The sequence below is a fragment of the Mytilus galloprovincialis genome, chromosome 9 (assembly GCF_965363235.1).
Source record: "Mytilus galloprovincialis chromosome 9, xbMytGall1.hap1.1, whole genome shotgun sequence".
Taxonomy (NCBI): domain Eukaryota; kingdom Metazoa; phylum Mollusca; class Bivalvia; order Mytilida; family Mytilidae; genus Mytilus; species Mytilus galloprovincialis.
In genome coordinates, this window is record NC_134846.1 from 6,701,508 (window position 1) to 6,725,435 (window position 23,928).

Sequence of the window (23,928 nt, forward strand, 5' to 3'; positions counted from 1 at the left end):
CTCCAAATCCAGGGCTGGTTTAACACCATGTTAAATAAGGCTTTACGTATATTATTATATACAGTGGCGGATCCAGAGGGGGGTTCCGGGGGTGCGCACCCCCCTTTATTTTGGCAGATCAATGCATTTGAATCGGGACATATGTTTTGCACCCCCCCTTTGCCCTGGGCTAGCACCCCCCCTTTCGAAAATTCCTGCATCCGCCACTGATATATGAAATATCCTGACTGCCAAATATACATCACTGATTTCTGATTTCATGGACATGTATATGTTAAGTGCACTGTAAAACAGTTTCAGTTTACGTTTTTGAAATAGACATTAAACCTTGTTTTTTAAGTGCATATATAAAGTATAAGATTTACAGTAGAAGTTGATAACTTTAAGATTTGTCCTTGTGAGAAAACAATACTCGGGTCATAAAGACTTTTTTTAAATCTTGGCTAGTATATATATTGGCATAGTCATACATGTTCAAATGATAAAATACTGACCATGGCTTTATATGATCGGAAAGGTCTTTCAATTGCGGGTAGACAAGAAGTTTTTATATTCACAATTAAAAAGATATTAACCAACATTATATAAATAGCTACACAACGAAGTGAGATCTCTGTTTTCTTCTTCTGTATTTTGTTGATGTTGGTACTTGTTCGATTAATTTTCGTATTTTAAACTGGAAATTTCTACTTTCCAGGGTTATCCAGTACCTTAACTATATAGACTACTCGAAACTTCACAGTAATTATTTTTATCAAATATATTTATTTTTAACCGGCGGTAACCGGAACACACCTTAATTACGATTTAAACTTAACCCACAAACTAATGAAATATTGTCACTCACCACTTCAAAACGTTGTAGTATTCAAAGTTCTCGTCCGATTTTCTTGTTTTGTACATCAGTCGATTTGTTTTGAAAAATTGAATAATTCTGAAAGACCACAGACGAGATTGAAATAAACAAAGGGGTTTTCCGACAGGTATTAGAGATAACCTTTCGCAATAAAAACCATGTGATGATAAGAAGTATGTCTGGTCAATTTAGGACGGCGGCATCGCACATGGTCACAAAGGGCTATTAACGATAACATACTAATTAGTCAGTTTCCATATCTTTTCTACAGAGCTCCCCGGGTTATAAATAAGTGCTAACAAATCGTTGTAGTTCCTGTCAATATAATACTTCCATGGTTCAACATAAATAGATTGTTATATTGGTTATCAAAATCAGCTAGTGGCAAAATCTTCTGAGTTTTGAATTTTATAAGCTCCAGACATCCCCCCTTTTTTTTGTAAAACAAAATTTTTGTTTAGTATGTATGTTATCTTTATATTTATATTATAAAATCTTCAATATAAATTTGAATAAGAAATGACTGATTTTCTACAAAAAAAAATTGTATACTGGAATGAAATTTGAGAAGTTATCAAAGGAGTAGGTTCAGTAAGACCCCTTTTTGGCTCCAAAATTAAGCAGCTTTGCAAAATTGAGCAAATGTAATCTTTTAGCTATTTTTTGGAAAGTAGAATGCTTCTGCTACATAAATATGTGCTGTTTTTGACAATACAATGTACATATATCGTGTACTAGCATCATAAAGTCATGCTAAATTACTGAAATCTTCACAATTATAGCATTTTAGTTAAATTTTAGACAGTTTCCGTCTAAAGCTTAGATAATGCAGCCTCTAATGAAGAGAAGTTATGTATACAGCATTACGGGTAACGAGGGTAAAGGGGCGAGTTTCTTCATATTTTGGCTTGGTAAATATGAATGTCATGTGAATATTCTGAGACATTTATTCAGGAGATTAAATATTTTCTTTGGTAATATCTTCTGACATCAGACTCGGACTTCTCTTGAACTGAATTTTAAATGTGCGTATTGTAAAGTGGCCGCATTTGTGTTCATTCATAATATTAAAATGTAAGTTGTATTTGATGATAATACATAACATATATAAAGGTTGAGGATGAACACGGATGCGGCCACTTTCATTTTTGACGAAAACCATCTTAAAAGTGACGTTTTTTGGCATATTTGTTAGATTTTTAACCGGATTTTTGTGACAAAAATGTCGGTTATTGATTTGGAGATGTACGGCGGGCGGGCGGGCGGCAATCAAATGTTGTCCGTGCATTAACTCATGAACCGTTCAATCAAAGCTTTTAAAATTTTAATATGTTGTTACTGACAACTAAATGAAGGTCAAGTTCAATAATGGCGATTTTGACTTTTACCGTTCAGGAGTTATGGTTCTTGAAAGATTGAAAAATGAAGTTTCCAGTCGTGTCCGTGCATTTACGCATGAACTGTTCTACTAAAGCTTCCCAAATTTTAACATGTTGTTACTGATGACAAAATGGAGGTCATGTTTAATAATGACGATTTTGACTTTTACCGTTCAGGAGTTATGGTTCTTAAAAGATTGAAAAATGGAGTTTCCAGTTGTGTCCGTGCATTTACGCATGAACTGTTCTACCAAAGTTTCCCAAATTTTAATATGTTGTTACTTATGACAAAATAGAGGTCATGTTCAATAATGGCGATTTTGACTTTTACTGTTCAGGAGTTATGGTTCTTGAAAGATTGAAAAATGGTGTTTCCAGTCGTGTCCATGCATTTTCTCATGAACCATTCAACCAAAGCTTTTGAAATTTTTATATGTTGTTACTGATGACAAAATGGAGGTCAAGTTTAATAATAAGGATTTTGACTTTTACCGTTCAGGAGTTATGGTTCTTGAAAGATTGAAAAATGGAGTTTCCAGTCGTGTCCCTGCATTTACGCATGAACTGTTCTACCAAAGCTTCCCAAATTTTAATATGTTGTTACTGATGACAAAATAGAGGTCAAGTTCAATAAAGACGATTTTGACTTTTACCGTTCAGGAGTTATGGTTCTTGAAAGATTGAAAAATGGTGTTTCCATTTATGTATTACTGAAAAATTATTACACCAGGGTTTTCGATATCACAAACTGGTCAAAACATTTACTAAATTTTATCACCGGTATAAGGAAATAATTCGTAAATATAACTCAACATGCAGACATCTTATACGTTCAGGTATTTCACATCCAAAATTTTATGGAAATATTCTTTATAAAGCACAAAAATGTCAGTATTCTCCTCAGAAACTAACAAAACCTTTAAATAGACTTATTAAAAGGGGATATAGTTACGATACTGTTGTCAGGTCATTAAAGATTGCATATTTTGGCTTTAACATTGATTCACTGATAGGGTCTTTGCATCGGAACTAAACACATTTATTTCTAAAAAAACAGTTGTTGGCATGACACGGGTTATGTTCTTCTCATATTTTTTATGATAGTATGATACTAAACCCCTAACGGGAGGGATTGTACCTGATATTCATATGATGAAGACATAATCTTTCAATCAGTTTAATTGAGGTCTGGAGCTGGCATGTCAGTTAACTGCTAGTAGTCTGTTGTTATTTATGTATTATTGTCATTTTATTTATTTTCTTTTGTTACATCTTTTGACATCAGACTCAGACTTCTCTTGAACTGAATTTTAATGTGCGTATTGTTATTGTTTTACTTTTCTACATTGGCTAGAGGTATAGGGGGAGGGTTGAGATCTCATAAACATGTTTAACCCCGCCGCATTTTTGCGCCTGTCCCAAGTCAGGAGCCTCTGGCCTTTGTTAGTCTTGTATGATTTTAAATTTTAGTTTCTTGTGTATAATTCGGAGTTTAGTATGACGTCCATTATCACTGTACTATTATGCATATTTTAGGGGCCAGCTGAAGGACACCTACGGGTGCGGGAATTCTCGCTACATTGAAGACCCATTGGTTGCCTTCGGCTGTTGTTTGCTCTGTGGTCGGGTGGTTGTCGCTTTGACATATTCACCATTTCCTTTCTCAATTTTATTTCCAGTCGTGTCCGTGCATTTTCTCATGAACCATTCAACCAAAGCTTTTGAAATTTTTATATGTTGTTACTGATGGCAAAATAGAGGTCAAGTTCAGTAATGATGATTTTGACTTTTACCGTTCAGGAGTTATGGTTCTTGAAAGATTGTAAAATGGCGTTTCCATTCACGTTGTTGCATTTACTCATGAACCATTCAATCTAAGCTTTTCAAATTTTTATATGTTGATACTGATGACAAAATGGAGGTCAAATTTGATGTTGACAATTTTCACTTTCACCATTCATCAGTAATGGTTCTTGTGATATTGCCAGGACACAAATAAATATTAATAAATCCGGTTTGCTGTCGTTGTGACAGCCTCTTGTTCATATTTAAGCTTCAATCGGAGCGTTTTTAATGACTGATCAGTTAAAATCTTTTACATTAACTAATCGAATCAATTGAAATATACACTTAAGTGTTTAAAAAGTGTCCTAAATATCTCGTTAGATGAAACTGAAATTTGGGGCCAAAATCGGCCCTTACCGGACCTACTCCTTTAATGTTCTCATACCACAGTCACAATTTGAAAATGTTTTCTCCAAATACAAATGGTTTTTAAAAAAATTATAAATTAGTTCACAATACATTACAAAATAAATGTGTCTCTAATCTCATATAATTTCCTGTACATGCAGTTTTACAATTTTCTATTTGTCGCCTGCAACTAAAGTGGCCAAATCTAGACATCTAACAATCCTTCTTTGGGGAACGATTTATATAATTTCTTATTGTTTTCAAATTCCTGTATTTCTTTACATGTTATAATTTCCTAAAACATCATGAAATTAAAGAAAATTACAAAACTTTTAAACAATTGTTAAACTCTAAATTTGTATAATATGAATGACATTTGATTTTTTAAATGTATACATGTTTAACATTTTTAAAGTTAAGATAAGTTATGGAACTGAAAGATGATACATTATGTATATATATTCAAAACATATTCATATAATAGATGTAATCATATTAATCCACTTAGACAAATAGAGTCAATGTATTATAATGATTGATAAATAAACGGAAAAAATAACAATTTAAATAATAAAAAAATAAACTTTTCTAATTTTAAAACTGAGACTAAATATTTATTTTTGCAGAGCAAGGGATTATGGATACATAGTTCCTAGTATTTATCTCCTTTGTCTTATAACATGTGGTTCAAGTAATTGCATGTAGTATATTATGATATAATTAAAGTCCACAGAAATGGCCATGTGTTCACAGTGGGACTTCTTTAAAGCTTTTTAATTACTGATTGTTTGTCAACTAGATGGCTAGATAAAATAATCTTCAACCTCAACAACTATGAAAAGCAGTAGGTCCTGGTGTGTGGTTTCTCACAAATTTCAATACAAACATACTTGTAGAGAACATAAATCATTGTAAATAAAACCCTATAAATCCAGATAGTGAACTATGATTTTGTTTTTATTTTAAAACCATTAAAACACTGACTTGTAAATAGTTGTAAAAATCTTGATTTGTTATCAACATCCAGTATTTTTACTTAGTCATTTCTTTTGATTCTTCATTTCTTAGTATGGATGTTTTGCATTTTTTATCATAAACCTTATAGCTGCATTAAAATATGACTCCTTCACAATAAAAAACAAACTTGAAACAAAAAGATAACTATGGGTCTATAATCAAGTTTGATTACAAAATCAAAAGTTAAATATAATTAGTGGAATTTGGATGTTAGAACCATTTGTTATGTTTATAAAGGTTTTTTTTTTTATCATTTTTGTCATGAATAAATTATAATATACACAGTATTCATATCAATTTAATTTCACTTAGTTCTAGAAATGCAAGTTTCAAAATATTTTTTTTAATCACAGGCATTTATTTTCTGAGAATTTTTTCCCTTATGCCATGACCATAACCATGATAACACATGTTTTATGAAAATGCAAAAAAGCAAACAAGTTCTATAATACCAATATACTGATATACATGCATGTACATGTAACTTCCATGGTAAAAGAAAAGAGGGGGAAATATTATTATCTCAATCTCCAATTAGAAGTTGTGAATTGTCCCAATAAGATTACAAATGTAATAGTAAACATGTCATGTGGTGTTGAAAGTATGCATTTCTTTTGAAGTATTATCACTATCAATATCTACATGAATATCATATCCCCTGAATGTTATGTTAGAAGCTGAGGTACATGAACAAATGTACATTTTTTTATTTTTTTTTAGGTCCTATTGCAAACAATTTCAAATTTACAACTCTCAGACTTAATAGATATAGGAAGATGTGGTGTGAGTGCCAATGAGACAACTCTCCATACAAATAACAATTTAAAAAGTAAACCATTATAGGTTAAAGTACGGCCTTAAGTTCAGTACTGACAACTCTGGCTTACAACATGTATGGACACACTTTATACATGTAGTATTAAAATAATAAAATGTGGTATCATTTCCAAATTGCCAATAAGACTACTCTCCAATAGTTAAGATAATCATGCCATCTGCTGTGGGTATTTTTCAATTTTCACATCTTTTGATCCACTGGAAGGCGTCAAAGCAAAAGCTTAAAATAGCTTTCCTAGACATCATAATTATTTGTACTAACTCCCCACCAGAGATCAAAAGATACAAAATTAACCACTTAAGAATATCGTACAGCCTTCAACAACGAGCAAAAACCTATTAAACCACTTTAAATTTCTGGTACATTGTTTGTAAAGATACATAGGGCTTTAGAATTACCTAATGAACTACAGATATACATACAAGCACAAATTTATCTTAAGTTTACTGAAAGCGACTAGAATCCAGATTTTCCATGGAATTTTTAAACTTTTATTGTTGCCTTCTATAGGATGCTCTGGATTTCCAGAAATTTTCTAATAACAACAGCATAATTTTCCATGGAATATTTTAATTTATCTTTTTGCCTTCTATAGGACCGACATGGAATTCCAGATTTTTTTCTGAACCACATCCCAAATTTTCCATGGATTTTTTTCTGAACCCCATATACCTTCTATAGGGGGGGTATGGATTATTTCTGGAATAGCCCATTCACTACATGTATCTGTAGCATTAACATCCTGACACAAATATGTGTGCAATACGCATTGCTGAAATGTGACGTTTTTCTCCTCAAAAGATGATATTGTTGTAACAAATCTGTGTTTATTTTTTTTATAGTTTATGAGCATGGCACCTACATCCCCATTTATCTTGTTTGAAGAAAAATTGATGGAAGTCATCAAAAAAACACCAAAGACATCACCCCTGGAGATATATATTTTAAAAATATATCTGGAAATGAAAACAGAAACTGACATTGTTCAGGTTTGTACTATAGTCATGATAGTAGGATATAGACTGTCTGATGGACATGCATGACAATTTTTTATACCCTGTAAGAATATAAGATGGTCCCAAATGTTTGTTTGTAGACTGTTAACATCATGTAAAAACTTGAAGGCATTATTTGACGTTTTTATACCCCATCAAATGAAGTTTGTGTGGGTATATAGGAATCACCTCTGTCTGTCTGTCTGTCTGTCCATCCGTCCTGCTCATTGTCCTGAGCAGAACTTTTGTACCTTAGTACCTACATTGTAGGATTATCAAACTTGGTATGTGGATGAATCATATACGGGAGGTGGATGTGTCACGAATGAAATTATGTCACAATGACCTTGACTTTGATCTTCATGATAGCAAAACGAAGATGATGTGTCACGTACCAAATTTAGGTCAATGTGACCCTTGACCTTCATGATAGTAAAATGTCATCCACTTTTTTCTTTATAATTTTTAAAGCTTTTCTTCTTCATGTTCTTCATGTCATAGCTTTTGTACTGTAGAGCCTAGGTGGTTGTATCATTGGCATAGCTTTTGTACTGTAGAGCCTAGGTGGTTGTATCATTGGAAGATGAACTTCTTGCGATATCAGATGTAAGTCTCATGACTTATAGGGTTAGGCAAGTGAGAGGGAAAAAGGGGTGGGGTATAGAGTTGTGCTCATAGTTTCAAGTTAGATTTAATATGGAACAAGAATTTCATTGCAGACTCAATACACATGATACATTTACAAGTTTAACTTCATACCCTTGGGAAGGAGATTTGAAAGAATTTTGACACGCATCTTCATCAGTGATATCTCACCCATTATTTCATGATGTTATTATTATACAATTTTATTTCTATCTATTATTCAATTTTCCGTATTTAGCGCCAAAGTTCGGGAGCGGAGTATCACTAATAAGCATCAGTTCACACAGATTTCTTGTTTTGCTCTTGCATACATATATTATTATTTAGTGTACAGTTTTGTAACTGCTGAATATTGATTTTCATGTGTGTTATCTTTAGGAAGTAGGAACCAAGTATGACAGTCCCCCTCTAGATGAGAAGGACAGTTGTGGACAGAATTCAAGGAAAAGGAAAGAAAAGAATAGACTTTACACCTGGATAAAAAATTTCATAACAAGAAAGACGTGTGCACCTGTGGAATCTTGTGAGTTTATGATGTTTATCATGTTTATATGCACATTGATTTAAGAATTGAATGCATATTTTTTGTACTTAATCGGCGTGTAAAAGCGTTGACCGAAGCACATTTTATATAAAGCGTGGAAGCGCTTCATACAAAAAATGTGTGCACGGTCAACGCTTTTACACGCCCATAAAATGCAAAAAATCTGCATTCAATTCTTAAAATTACATTTTCAGTCAAAAAAAAACCAAAATCACATCAAAGTTCAAGGCAATATTTTTTCTGCGCCAGTCGAGTGTTTCGTCTATAAAAGACTCATTAGTGACACTCTTATCTAAAACTATGCAAATCCAAATCACTATGAAGTTGAAGAGATTATAAACCCAAAATATACCGAAACAGGGAACCAAAATAAGACCAAGGAAATCCTATGCCTTGAAGTAGAAAAACTTTATTGTTTTAAACAATTTCAAAATTTATAACAGCACATTTAGTTTGATGAATCACGTCAGCACCGAAGTGTTGACTAGCGGAGCGGGTTAACCTCTAGGAAGAATACCTCCACCAGCAGTGAAAACCATCATGGTGTTAAAAAAAAAAATCACATCAAAGTTCAAGGCAAGATTTTTTCTGCGCCAGACGCGCGTTTCGTCTATAAAAGACTCATCAGTGACGCTCTTACATGTATCTAAAACTATGCAAATCCAAAATCACTATAAAGTTGAAGAGCTTATAAACCCAAAATATACCGAAACAGGGCACCAAAATAAGACCAAGGAAATCCTATGCCTTGAAGTAGAAAAACCTTAGTGTTTTAAACAATTTCAAAATGTATAACAGCAAATTATGAATTTCCAACATAGTGTATTTTAACAGATTTGAGCTAGGACTTACATTTTCTGAGCTATAAGGGGCTAAAAGGGGTTAAAAAAGACTTCTCTTTTTTGTTCGTCAAATTTTTATTTTTCATCTTATTTTGGTTTTGTTTTTTATGCCCCGCCACGAAGTGAAAGGGGCATATAGATTTACCCTTGTCCGTCCGTACATACGTATGTACGTCCGTCTGTCCCGATCTTGGTTAAGTTTTGCGTTAAGGTCCATTTCTCAGAATGTGATAATGATGTACCAATGATATTTCATCAGTATATTCTTCTTAAATAGTACTACATTGATCAACAACATTTGGGTCAATTTGACCTACATTTCATGCTTGATTGACTTCAATAACTTTTTTCATAAATGACCATTGTGAAGAAACCTATTGTAATATATGAATGATATTTCACCACTGTGGTGTTCCTATGTAGTGTAACACAGTTCAACAGTTCAGCATCTTTTGGGTCACTATGACCTACATTTTATGCTTGAGTGATTTTGGTTAAGTTTTGCGTTTAGGTCCATTTCTCAGAACCCTATGGTAGTGCATCAATGATATTAGACTGTTGTAGTGTTCTTGCTTAGTGCAACACAGTTCAGCATCTTTTTGGTCAATATGACCTACATTTTATGCTTCAGTGGTTTTGGTTATGTTTTGTGTATAGGTCCATTTCTCAGAACCCTATGGTAGTGTATCAATGATATTAGACTATTGGTAGTGTTCTTGCTTAGTGCAGCACAGTTCAGCATCTTTTTGGTCACTATGACCTACATTTTATGCTTCAGTGATTTTGGTAAAGTTTTGTGTCGAGGATTATTTCTCAAGAACCTAATGTAGTATATCAATGATATTAATGTATTGTAGTGTCCTTGCATAGTGCAGCACAGTTCAGCATCTTCTAGAATACCATGACCTACATTTTATGCTTGAATGATTTTGGTCAAGTTTTGCATTTACTGCCATTTCTCGGAATCTGTGGTAGTGTATCAATGATATTACACTGTTGTAGTATTCTTGCACAGTGCAGCACAGTTTGACCTCTTTTTGGTCACTTTGACATATCTTATGCTTGAGTGACTTTGGTTTAAATTTGCCATACAGCTCTTTTCAGCAGCATTTTGGTCAATTTTTACATGAGACAACATGGAACCTCATATTGATCTTAATGGCAGGGCATCTGTGGCTTACAGACACATTTTCTAGTTTTTCTTTATGTTCCTTATGAACTTTCGCAACAGTAGAGTACGACAGATTTAGCATAGCTTTTACCGTTTTCGAGCTATTAGGGGCCAAAGTGGTGCTAAATAAAAAAAAAACCAAAAAAAAGTTTTTTTATTACTAATCAGAATTCTCTGTCCAGCATATTACTGTGTCCAGCATATTATTGTGTCCAGCATATTATTGTGTCCACTTTAGTAGTGTGTCAATGCTTGCCCAAATGAACACCTGTTCGACCACTGCGGTCGTATCATGCTGCGCTTGGCGTAGCTCTTTATTTTGGTAATGCTTCAACCAAATGATAATATCTTTGGTATGTAGCCTTATTATGAAGAGTTACAGATTAAGTTAGAGTTTGGTGACGGTTCAATGATTTTCACGGAAGCTACAGCCCTTGGACATAGAAAAATTCAATATCAAAGAAATTGTAAATGTAAAACCACTGGCAGTGGGGCTAAACAAACCAAATATAAAACATACAAAACAATAAAAAGTAAAAGACATAGGTTAAAGGTAAAAGTGGTCCAAAATATAAAATATTTCTATACATACAAAATTACAGTGAATTATAAGTATTCCACACTTTTTTTTGTAATGTTCAACCAATTGATTTTATTTTTGGTATGTGGTCTTATCATGAGAAGTTACAGATTAAGTTCTACTTTGGTTGTGGTTGAATAATTTTTACGGAAGTTACGCCCTCGGACTTAGAAAATTACAGTGAATTTGAAGTTTTCAGCACTTTTTTATGTCCCGCCACAAAGTGGTCGGGACATATAGTTTTACCCTTGTTTGTCATTCTGACTTGTTGCGCAACAACCAGTTTTCCAGACTTTTTTACTAAACACCTTGAGATATTGAACTGATTTTTGGTATATAGATATTTATTGATGTTACAGATTGAGTTTGAGTCTTGTTACGGTTCATTGATTTTCACTTTTGTCGTTCAAGAGTTATGGGACTTTGTTCATTGAAAATTGACATTTTTCACAAAAACTCAAGTTTACTTTGACCAATTCTTACTAAATTTTAACATGATGTTACATGTAGGTCCTATGTAGAGTAAATGCCTTTGGTTTTTGTTATTTTCCCTATTGTCCTTTTAGAGTTCTGGAGTTGGGAGCGGACTAAGTAACTTACTTTTTTTTTGTGAATAACTAAAGAATATTTTTTTCCTATTTTCATTTAGATTTTTTTTGGTTCTATATTTAATTTATTATTTTTTTCATTATTTTATTAAATTTTATTTTTATAAAAATAATTGTCTGTTTGCTTTTAAAATTCACATAGTGTTTCTTCTTTTGTTTTGTTTGAAATAGACATGATCTGATAATTACAGTCGAATCTGCTTAATCCGACACCTGAATATTCCGACATCCTGTGAAATCTGACAAAATTTACTGGTCCCGAAAGTTTTCTTTAACATTCTTTGTTAAAAAATCTTCTGTATTCCGTCACCCGTCTACTCCGTAATCCGACAGCATTTTCAAGTCCCAGCCTTCATAAGTACTCTAATTATACTTGTTTAATCCGACCCTTTGATCTCCTTAATCAATTTATAAACAAGGTAATCATAATTCAGTCAGGTGTATTTCATGCATTTTTATTAAAGGTAATTTAATCCATTACCTGTGTACACAAATATCTTGTTATTTTTTATTGATCGGATAGGAAATTTGAGGCTCAGTACGGGATAAAAACATTTCTACAACATATGGAAAATATATAAATCTTAATACATACTTTTCATAATGTCTTTCTTAATTCAATGTGAGTAAATTGTTGGGGAAAAAAATCCAGACGAAGAAATATTGCTAATTGGACTGTGAAATGATTTCATTTTGACAGTTTAATTTATGTAACCAGTGTCGAAGACGATATTCCGACTAAATGATACAAATAACCATGACTGGGAAAATAGTTAAACAATTGATGAAGACTAACACTGTAAATGTTCTAAGAACTTGTCAATCTCACTGAAATTTATCGTACTAAATATTTACAAGATCTTGGGAATTCGTACTTGACGTGGTGTAATGTTTCATAAACACTATTTTTCTTTAAAGGATCTCCTTAGTAAAACCTATTTTGGGTGTTATTGCCCACGTTTGTATCTTACATGCTTATTTCACTTTTATCAAATGTGAAACCCGAGTATTCCGACACCCTGTCCAATCCGACATATTTCTCTGGTCCCGAGGTGTGTCGGATAAGACAGGTTCCACTGCATATGTTTTGAAATGAACTATAAAAAAAATTCGGAATGGGCGTATATTGCACTTGTGGCGCAGCTGTTTATTCTAATTCTGATTTCCAATATATTTCAATAATAGTGAACTACCAACATAATCGTGGCAAGCAAGTTAGACTGTCAAGAAAGTAAGCATATCAAACACATTACTGTATGAAGCAAGCTACTGGTAACACAATTCCTGTGTTGACCACAATATAGGTTATTGAGTAGTCAACAAAGTAGGTTGTTGAGCACCTCAGTTTGTATTGATAAAATTATCTGTAATTTCAAATGTTATTTTGGACTGTCAATTAAGTCATTTTAAGCTTGAGAGGCAAAATAAACCTTTGCAAAAAAAAAGCTCAGACCTGTCCTCTGTTTATCATTGGATGAAAATCTTATATTTTCAGTTAAAGAAAAATGGACCAGATTTGCAGATGCAAATCCATCTGTGGTGATGCAGTACGTCATAAGTAGGCCCAGGGTAATAGAACAACTGCAATGCATTTTGGACTCTGATTCAGGTAAATTTAGAGTTTTACCAAAGAAACAAATGGAATTGTGAATTCAAAAACATGTGTTTTTGATTTCTGTTTAATAATTGAATGATTAATTGTAATATGTTTTGCATTAGTCCATGATTGCAGAATATTTAATTTATTTCAGACAACATGTATGAAAGATGAGCATTGTTGATTGCTTTATAGATTATTATTAGGGTAATGTGAGCTTTTGCCACCATGAAACATCTATCATAACTTATCACACTTTAATCTTCCCCTCTGAAACCGCTGGGCTAAATGGAATCAAACTTGGCAGGATGCATCTATGTAAGGTCTGTTATAAAATTGCCTCATTTCGTCCTGATTGGACAACAAAATTGGCTGCCATGGGCAATTCTTGATGCTCACCTGAGCCTCTAGTTTTTTTTTTATTCAGTCATCTTCAAAATTGTTACTAAAAGAATGCATAGATCACACACAAAAAATTAAAACGGCATTAAAATTGCTATATTTAGCCATTGATATGTTTGGTTAAGACTATCCAGGTAAGCAATTTATGTTAGTTAATGAAATATCTTTCCTTATTCAGAGAAAGAGTTAGAAATAGACAGAGAAGAAGATAGAAATACTCAGATGGAAGGTGTAGAGGCAGAAGAAGATTTTGAGAGGGAACAGTTCATCGATTCAGAAGAGAATATTATCAATGAAGAAGAGGGTATAAATATTGTCAAGTGCTGTTTTTATCCCCCCTGCTAAGCGAAAGCGGGGGGATTATGTCATGTATGTAATGCAGTCCGTCTGTTTGTATGTATGTAATGTCATGCAAAATCTCAGAAACTAGAAATGATGGAAACTTGAAACTTGGTAGCATGTTAGAGTATGTGATCAGGGTATGAAATTCATGCCCTAGGGCAAATTTATGAGCGAAATTTCGTTTTTGAGATAGGCAGAAAATGGTGAAATCTTCCAAAATATTTACAATAGGAAGTTGGTTCCAACAGTATGACCTCCCATTATGGGTACCAAGTCTAGCAGTGGCATGGTATTTTGCCTGCAAGCCCTGAGGGCATTTTCCTAAGGGTTAAAAATAATGACAAAATCGATTCTGCACGAACTCCTCTTACACCTTTCATGGTAGAAACAAGAAAATTATAAGTGTATAAGTAGTACTATGAAAGTTGTCTGTGTCGAAGGTTTCGGAATTTTGAACTTTGCCCTTAGGGCAAAATGATTTCCCACCAAATGATTAATATGCGACATCTTTTGGTATGATTATGATCCAAGCAACTAACTTTTTATACCACCGCAAAAATTTTGCGTTCGTATAATGGTATCGCCCCTGTCCGTTGGCGTCGTCGGTGTCGGCGTCGTCGTCGTCGTCCAGATTAATGGTTTCCGGACAATAACTTAAGTTCTGATAGAGCAAATGCTACGAAATTTTAACACAAGGAATATAACCACAAAATACAGCTTGGGATTGTTTTTGGGGGTTATGCCCCCGCCGGTTCCTGAAATAGGGGCCAAAAAGGGCAAAATAAGTGTTTATATTAAATATGATGTAGAGGATTTATTTTTATGCCCCACCTACGATAGTAGAGGGGCATTATGTTTTCTGGTCTGTGCATCCGTCCGTCCGTCCGTCCGTTCGTTCGTTCGTCCGTCTGTCCCGCTTCAGGTTAAAGTTTTTGGTCGAGGTAGTTTTTGATGAAGTTGAAGTCCAATCGACTTCAAACTTGGTACACATGTTCCCTATGATATGATCTTTCTAATTTTAATGCCAAATTAGAGATTTTACCCCAATTTCACGGTCCACTGAACATAGAAAATGATAGTGCGAGTGGGGCATTCGTGTACTGAGGACACATTCTTGTTTGTTCAATTTTAATCAAATTTTTTTCATAATGTTCCTTATGAAATCCCGCAACTGTAATATTGCAACGGATTTAACATAGCCTTTACCGTTTCCGAGCTATAAGCGGCCAAAGTGGTGCTAAATCCCAAAAAACGAACTTTTTTATTTCTTGTCCGATTTCAATGGGTTTTTTTTTTTTGATTCCTCATGAAATTTTAAGCGATTTGAGCTAGGACCTACGGTTTCGGAGCTACAAGGGGCCAAAAGGGGCTAAAACTGCCTTCTCTTTTTTGTTCGTCAAATTTTTATTTTTATGCCCCACCTACGATAGTAGAGGGGCATTATGTTTTCTGGTCTGTGCGTCCGTTCGTCCGTTCGTTCGTCCGTTCGTCCGTTCGTCCGTCTGTCCCGCTTCAGGTTAAAGTTTTTGGTCGAGGTAGTTTTTGATGAAGTTGAAGTTCAATCGACTTCAAACTTGGTACACATGTTCCCTATGATATGATCTTTCTAATTTTAATGCCAAATTAGAGATTTCACCCCAATTTCACGGTCCACTGAACATAGAAAATGAAAGTGCATGTTTCAGGTTAAAGTTTTTCAGGTTAAAGTTTTTGGTCAAGGTAGTTTTTGATGAAGTTGAAGTCCAATCAACTTGAAACTTAGTACACATGTTCCTTATGATATGATCTTTCTAATTTTAAAGCCAAATTAAACTTTTGACCCCAATTTCACGGTCCACTGAACATAGAAAATGAAAGTGCATGTTTCAGGTTAAAGTTTTTCAGGTTAAAGTTTTTGGTCAAGGTAGTTTTTGATGAAGTTGAAGTCCAATCAACTTGAAACTTAGTACACATGTTCCTTATGATATGATCTTTCTAATTTTAAAGCCAAATTAAACTTTTGACCCCAATTTCACGGTCCACTGAACATAGAAAATGAAAGTGCATGTTTCAGGTTAAAGTTTTTCAGGTTAAAGTTTTTGGTCAAGGTAGTTTTTGATGAAGTTGAAGTCCAATCAACTTGAAACTTAGTACACATGTTCCTTATGATATGATCTTTCTAATTTTAAAGCCAAATTAAACTTTTGACCCCAATTTCAGGGTCCACTGAACATAGAAAATGAAAGTGCATGTTTCAGGTTAAAGTTTTTGGTCAAGGTAGTTTTTGATGAAGTTGAAGTCCAATCAACTTGATACTTAGTACACATGTTCCCTATGATATTATCTTTCTAATTTTAATGCCTAATTATATTTTTTATCCAATTTCATGGTCCATTGAACATGGAAAATGATAGTGTGAGTGGGGCATCCGTGTACTTTGGACACATTCTTGTTCATCTTATTTTCATTTTGTTTTTTTCATTATGTTCCTTATGAAATTCCGCACCGATAGTATGTCAACGGACTTAACGTAGCTTTTACCGTTTCCGAGCTATTAGGGACCAAAGTGGTGCTAAATAAAAAAAAAAAACTTTTTTATTTCTCGTCCGATTTCAACGGGTTTTTTTTCTTTGGATTCCTTATGAAATTTCCAACTCAGAAAATTTTTACCGATTTGAGCTAGGACTTACGGTTTCTGAGCTACAAGGGGCTAAAAGGGCTAAAACGAACTTCTCTTTTTTGTTTGTCAAATTTTTATTTTTCATCTTATTTTGGTTTTGTTTTTTTCATTATGTTCCTTATGAACTTCCGCACCGATAGTATGTCAACGGATTTAACATAGCTTTTACCGTTTCCGAGCTATTAGGGGCCAAAGTGGTGCTAACTCCAAAAATAGAACTTTTTTATTTCTCGTCAAATTACAACATTTTTTTTGTTTGGATTCCTTAACAAATTTCCAACCCGTTTGATTCTCTCCAAATTTAAGCTGGGACTTACGGTTTCCCTGCTACAAGGGTCTTAATTTCTGTGTCCAGTATATTACTGTGTCCAGCTAATTACTGTATCCAGCAAATTACTGTGTCCAGCAAATTACTGTGTCCAGCACATTATTGTGTCCACTTTAGTAGTGTGTCAATACTTGCCCAAATGAACACTTGTCGACAACTGCGGTCGTATCATGCTGTGCTCGGCGAAGCTTTTTATTATGTATTAGTATAACAGTTGGAACAATACTGTATGTTTGGATTCCAAATATGGCAATTCCAACTTTGGTAAATTTCCTGAAAGTCTCAAAGACTGTTTAAATTTTGGAAATGTTCCTTGAAACTAATTGTGTTTTACAATAACATATAAAAAGATATGCACACTTGGATTTTTAAAAAATGCCAATTCCAGTTTTAAGAAAATTCCTGAAAGTCTCAAAGACTGGCAAATCTTTGAAAATGTTCTTCAAAACTTACTATTCTTACATTGCAAAAACAAACAAAATATTTTTGAATGTTCAGATTTCCATTTTTGGTAAATTTCCTGAAAGTCTCAAAGACTCATTATTTTTTCAAAATTTAACTTGCAATTAATCTCTTTTGCTACATTTTATTTATTGGAATTACATGGAACACTAAGATTTCAAAAAATTGCAATTCCAAGTTTTGTAAATTTTCTGAAAGTCTTAAAAAGACTGCTTGATTTTTGGAATCATTCTACAAGACTTACCATATATATATATCATAAAAACTAATGAAATGTTTTGAAATGCTCTGATTCCAAAAGTTGCAATTCCAACTTTGGTAAATTTCCTGAAAGTCTCAAAGACTAGTTAGTTTTTGAAATGAAACTTTTACGCTGATGCTTGTAAAATGGGTTAAAACAAGTCCAATGTTTAGTGTGGTATAATAAAACAATTATGTCCTTCATGAAAAGTTAATATCCAAAATTGTTAAATCTCGAAAGGGGGAATTTCCCTTTGGCTATGCCCGCAGGAAATAACCTCTTCCTCGATTTATCAATTTTGGATACAGTAAAACCTGTGTAAACCGGCCACCTCTGGGACCGTCAAAAAGGGCCGATTTAGGCAGTGGGTCGGTTTATTCAGGTTTTCAGATTGACAGGAAGTCAGTGGTTCATGACGTCAGATATTTTACAGAACTGCATATTTCATGCAATTAACAAATAATAAGCTTGTATAGTACAGTAGATTACTGACATATTATAAATTAGTGTATTGAATAATAGAAAATTCTGAAACTAATTTTATTTAACCTAGAGTGCCGATGATTTGAACACAATATATATTTGGACATGTCCCTGCTTTTTACCATTTTTCTACGAACGAAACATCTTCAATCATTGCTCTCATTGGTATGAGAAAGTTAAGAAATCCATCATCTTTGGAATTTGAAAAATGATTCATACATTTAATGTTTGTGAAGAAATACTCATATGAAGTTAAAGTTTCTGGCTCGTCCGCTTCATTTTCACTTTCGCAGATTTTGTTTGCGTCGGAATCTCCACATTGTTTGAATTGATAAACACGAGTTGTTTTTCTGTCCATCATAAGTTTCCTCCGTAGGCATTGAAGATTAATTTTCCATAGCAGTTATTTCGTTTCAAAAGTGGTCGGATCTCTGTCGACTTGATCAGTTGATTGACATCAATCAATACCGTTATGATAAAAGGCCAAACCGGTTTTGACAGGTAATAATTAAAGTAATTTACTGTATTGGGACTAGATAATTAGATCGGAATTCCGAATAGACAGGGTCCGGTTTACAAGGGACATTTTTGCAAAGAATATTAAGGGAAGGAAGTGGGACTTTAATTTTCGGCCGGAATTGACAGGAAACCGGATTACTCAGGGTCCGGTTTTCACAGGTTTGACTGTATTAACTTTCCATGAAGGTCATAATTGTATATTATACAATTTATGACTTTTGATGAGGTGGATACAAGGATTTATTTACCTTGTACAAATATTTCATGTGATTAAGGTCAATATTTAAGAAATAGTTCAAGACACTGAGGGCCTTTTGGAGTGGCCTGCCAGTCCATATATTACAATTTGGCCTAAAGTTTCAATGAACAATTTCTTTAATTATACTTTCAACTGTCCTTTACAGTAACATGACTATCAATCTTTATTTTTAAAATTTTGTAAAAAAAAAAAATGAGTCTTTCATTGATATTTTATTGTAATAATTTGATACATTATTTAGTTTTACCCCCGCTTAAAAAAACGGGGTATATAGTATTCGTTGTGTCCGTCCGTTCATCCTTCCGTCCCTAAACTACTGAAGGGAATTCCATGAAACTGTCAGAGAATCTTTGTTACATGTTCCCATTGTGCACCTCCTAATTTAGATTTTGATCCTACCAATTTCTGCGGTTTCCAATAGCAAATCATGGACTTTGTCTGTCCCTTCGTCCGTCATACTAAGCCATCCTGTTTACGGACTTAGTACATATATTAAACATATGGCTGTTAATGAAAAACATGTTCGACTGTATTGACTAATATCTCAAAAACCATTCATTGCAAACAGAGAAAATGTGACAAGGACAAAAATGTTCAGAATGACAAGATCTATTTAATTTATATTTATGTCAAAATTGTTGGATACTCCTGCATAGGGGTTATTGGCCATAAATGACAGTTTTTGGCAAATTTGAATGCTTTTGGCTATTATCTCATAAACTATTATCACTGTGCTTAAACGGCTGTGGGTAACTTAAGTTACCCACAGCCCAATATGGCGGCGTAAAATAATGCGATTTTAATTTTATCAAATATCTTTAGATTTACGCATTAATAATTCTTTACAAGTTGTCAATGTATTGTATCTAAGGCAAAATAATCAACTGAAAACAAAAAATGTAATGCATTTTGTCTTAGCTTAGCGTAAGAACAATTTTAAAAATGGCAAAAGATGTCCGTAACTTTTCTTAACCGAAAACTCTGGCTGTGGGTAATTTTTCTGTTGTAGCCTTTGGATGCATAATTTTTGCGTATATAAGGATTCTTTATACATAATGATCTGACATTTGTTTTCCTTTTCCACGGACACCGAAGAAAATGACACTCACAAACATGGGGATAATACCAACTTAAGCGCTTAACTTTGGTCCGTTTAGCTGTGCTGGATGTACAAATACACAGTCAGGTCCGGTCAGATTAGGGACATTAAATCCGATGCCTCGTATAGGAAGAGTGCCACGCTCTCTACGTTCATGAAAATATAACATAAAATTGCGTACCAATACAGGATAATTTGTACATTAAACATGCAATAAACTTCAGCATTTCAGCTACTGCAATTTACAATCATTAGATCTGCAAGTTACACGCATCTGCTTTACAAGTTAAGGGCATCTAAACTGTAGAAAAAGCAGCAGGTACACGCATCTTACAGCTCACTAAGAGCTTTAAAAATGAAATAGCTAGACATATAATAAACATGATTCTGGTCTATATTAAATCTTGAGACACTGACCTTTTCCTAAATTGCAAAATTCAACAATTGTAACAATTTTATAGGCTTAAAAGCTAGAAAATATAATGCCCATATTTTCGTATGCCATCTACGGCTAACCGTAACTGCATTTACGGGCATCGGCTTTATACCAGTGATTTTCCACTATTAACAGCTACCGAAGGAGAGACAGGGTTTCAAAGAACTCAATAAATCATTATCCCAGTAGAAATTTTATTTTCAACTGTTTGAAGAAAAACAACAATGTGATCCTGGCAAATCTATTTGAAATTACATATATGTAATTGCACTATGTTTCGATGAGTAACACAAGTAAATAATGAAGAAAGTTTATTAACCCAACTAGTCCTGGTTTCTTAAAAAATAAGGCTAAGATATTTTCATTGTTTCAGTATTAATGTACGGTTTATTCCCTTTTGTAATTTCATCTGAAAATTTGAATATTGGCACCGCATAGAAGAAAAACATTTAAGCTACATGTTCAGATTTTTCGGCTTCTTAATATTCATCTTAAACTAGTTGATGAAGGACAGCCGTGGTTTGTTATTGTAAAAATGTATGTTGCAGTACTGTGTTGCTGTAATTTTATGAGTAAAACAGACAGAGTGATATCACATATAATCTAGAATAAAAAATGTTGAAGGGGTTTAGTGTTTTGCTTTAAGGGATCGTTTCGAAAATTGGAACTTCTGACTATGAATTCCCCTTGCCGTTTTTGGGAATAAGTAAGGCGTTAACCTTTACTCTTTACTGTAACTAAATGTAGTTGTATACCAACTTACGATATTTCATAGCTTACCTTTATATTTTTGTGTATAACAATATAAATTCTGAGAAAAGTTAAAGACACATCATGAAGTTACGGACATCTCTGTAAATTACGTAAAAAAAGTTACGGATATCTCTTGTAAAAGTTACGTACCTCTTTTGGACTTTTAAAATCAGTTGTTTTTCGACTTATTGTTTTATACTTAAGTTATTTCTACTTTTATTAGTGCGGGCGAAACTGATATACATCTTCTTGAAAGCTTTATCTTCGTTAAACAACTTTGTTTTGCTTTAAAATAACTAAAATCTATATAAACAGAAGATGTCTTGCGCCATCTTGGGCTGTGGGTAACTTAAGTTACCCACAGCTGTTTAACATGTTTAAGCACAGTGATTATAGATAGAAAAAAAAATATTTTAGATTGCAAATATGTTCAGCAATAAAAGCTCTACACACAGTTCAAATGACCACTTGTTATTGGATTTATTGCCCTTAAATGTTTATTACTTGTTTATTACCATATCCTCTATTTTTATATTTTCACCGATTTTAGTACTTTAAAAAGTATCTTTTAAACTGTTATAGATATATTGAAAGTTTGAACAGCAAAAATGTTAAGTAGGACAAGATCTAAAAAATACAGCCAGTGGGTCTGAAATCATCCTCAAAGGAAGATTTAGACAAATTTGAAAACAGGTGAGCGACACAGGCTCCTTGGAGCCTCTAGTTACCTTTCTTGCAATAGTTACTAGCTGGTTCGTGTCAAGCGCAAAATTATTATGATTTACATTCAGAGTGGAATTGGTAACGACACGGACACATAAATATTCTGAAATATAAAACAGCAATACAAGAATTGACACAGCTTGTTTTTTTTTTTTTGTCAGATCATACATTATTTTTTTTATTTTGGTCCTGGTAATGAAACATCTGTCAAATATGATATTCATCTTTTGCAGATCTACCAACAATGGAAACTCCAATTTCCTATCCAAAAAGGAAAAGAATTCCTAGAAAAATATATACTCCAAGCAGCAGTAAAGTAGCTGAAAAGCAAGAAAACAAGAAAAGTAAGAATTGCTGATTTGTATTATTGGTTTCTGTTTTGGTCACTTAGCCTGAAAGGCTTGCAAGTTTTTGCCATCACTAAGCATTTTCATCCATTATTTATCGTCTGTCTGTTGTCCATCCATCCATAATTTATGTTTTATTTTGTTCTAAAACATCAAAAGGACAGATTGATCAGTATAAACAATATGCCCTTCACTTATTGTCACGGTGGCACGAAAAAGGCGTCTAATTTTCCATCTAGTTGTAATTTGACCATGTCATGAATATTGTCCAAGTCCCTTCCAACAACAATCGTCAATTTAAGGAAAAAAAATCCAGTAAATTTTCAAAAGTTGTAGGCTAAAAAATATCTTTAAACCTGAATTTCTTTTTATATTAAATAAAATTGACAATTTCGATTTTCAGTTATGTCAAAAGTAGTCATATTTTTTCCAACAAAGTGAATTTTTACAGATTTGAGCTAGGTCTTAAGGTTTCAGAGCTAAAAGGGGCTAAAACGGACTTCTCTTTTTTGTTCATGAAATTTTTAATTTTCATATTTTCATTTTGATTTTTTCATTTTTCATTGTTTTCCTTATGAACTTTTGCACTGGTAGAGTCTCGACGGATTTAACGTAGCTTGTACCGTTTCCGAGCTATTAGGGGCCAAAGTGGTGCTCAATCCCAAAAAACAAACTTTTTTATTTCTCGTCCGATTTCAAAGGTTTTTTTTCTTCTTTAGAGTCCTTATGAAATTTCCAACATAGAGAATTTTAGCAGATTTGAGCTAGGACTTGCAGTTCTTCCAACCTATTAGGGGCCAAAGTGGTGCTTTTTAGTACTAATGTAATTTCTGTGTCCAGCAAATTACTGTGTCAAGCATATTATTGTGTCCACTTTAGAAGTGTGTCAACACTTGCCCAAATGAACACTTGTCGACCATTGCGGTCGTATCATGGTGCACTCGGCCAAGCTCTTTATTCTTGTATGTCGTTCATGAATTCAAAAATGCTTCATCCAATTGAACTGAAATTTTAAAATTAGGCTGGAATTGGTAATGTCTGGTTACCTTTTGTTTTTTTCCAATTTTGCGATGTGTCCAGAGTATGGGACTTTGATTTTTATAAAAAATGCCATTTTTCTTGAATGTCGTACAGTAACTCAAAAATGCTTCATCCAATTAATCAGAAATTTTATAATTAGGCTAGAATAGGTAATGCCTGGTTCTCTTTCGTTTTTTTTCTGATTTTTCTATATGTTGTTCTAGAGTTGTGGGACTTTGGTGTTAAAAAAATGTGTTTTTCTTGTATGTTGTACACTAATTCAAAAATGCTTCATCCGATTGAATTAAAATTTTAAAATTAGGCTGGAATTTGTAATGCCTGGTTCCCTTTCACTTTTTATTAGCTCACCTGACCTGAAAGATCAACTGAGCTATTCCCATCACTTGGCGTCCGTCGTCGTCGTCCGTTAACTTTTAACAAAAATCTTCTCCTCTGCAACTGCCAGGCCAAATGGAACGAAACCTAGCCACAATCATCCTTAGGGTATGATGTCCATGTCAGTCAACCAAGATGGCCGCCAGGGCTAAAAATAGAACATAGGGGTAAAATGCAAATATTGACTAATTTCT

General features: G+C 33.5%; 1 protein-coding gene across 1 annotated transcript in view; it reads left to right on the forward strand.

Annotated features, from left to right (window-relative positions):
- The window catches only part of LOC143044328 (uncharacterized), a 54,697-nt gene that overhangs the window by 21,146 nt on the left and 9,623 nt on the right, over nt 1-23,928 (forward strand). The window contains exons 2-6 of the mRNA XM_076216280.1: nt 7,126-7,272; nt 8,302-8,446; nt 13,164-13,277; nt 13,846-13,971; nt 22,205-22,315. Coding sequence (XP_076072395.1) covers nt 7,126-7,272; nt 8,302-8,446; nt 13,164-13,277; nt 13,846-13,971; nt 22,205-22,315 — 643 coding nt within the window. The remainder of the gene's footprint in view (nt 1-7,125; nt 7,273-8,301; nt 8,447-13,163; nt 13,278-13,845; nt 13,972-22,204; nt 22,316-23,928) is intronic.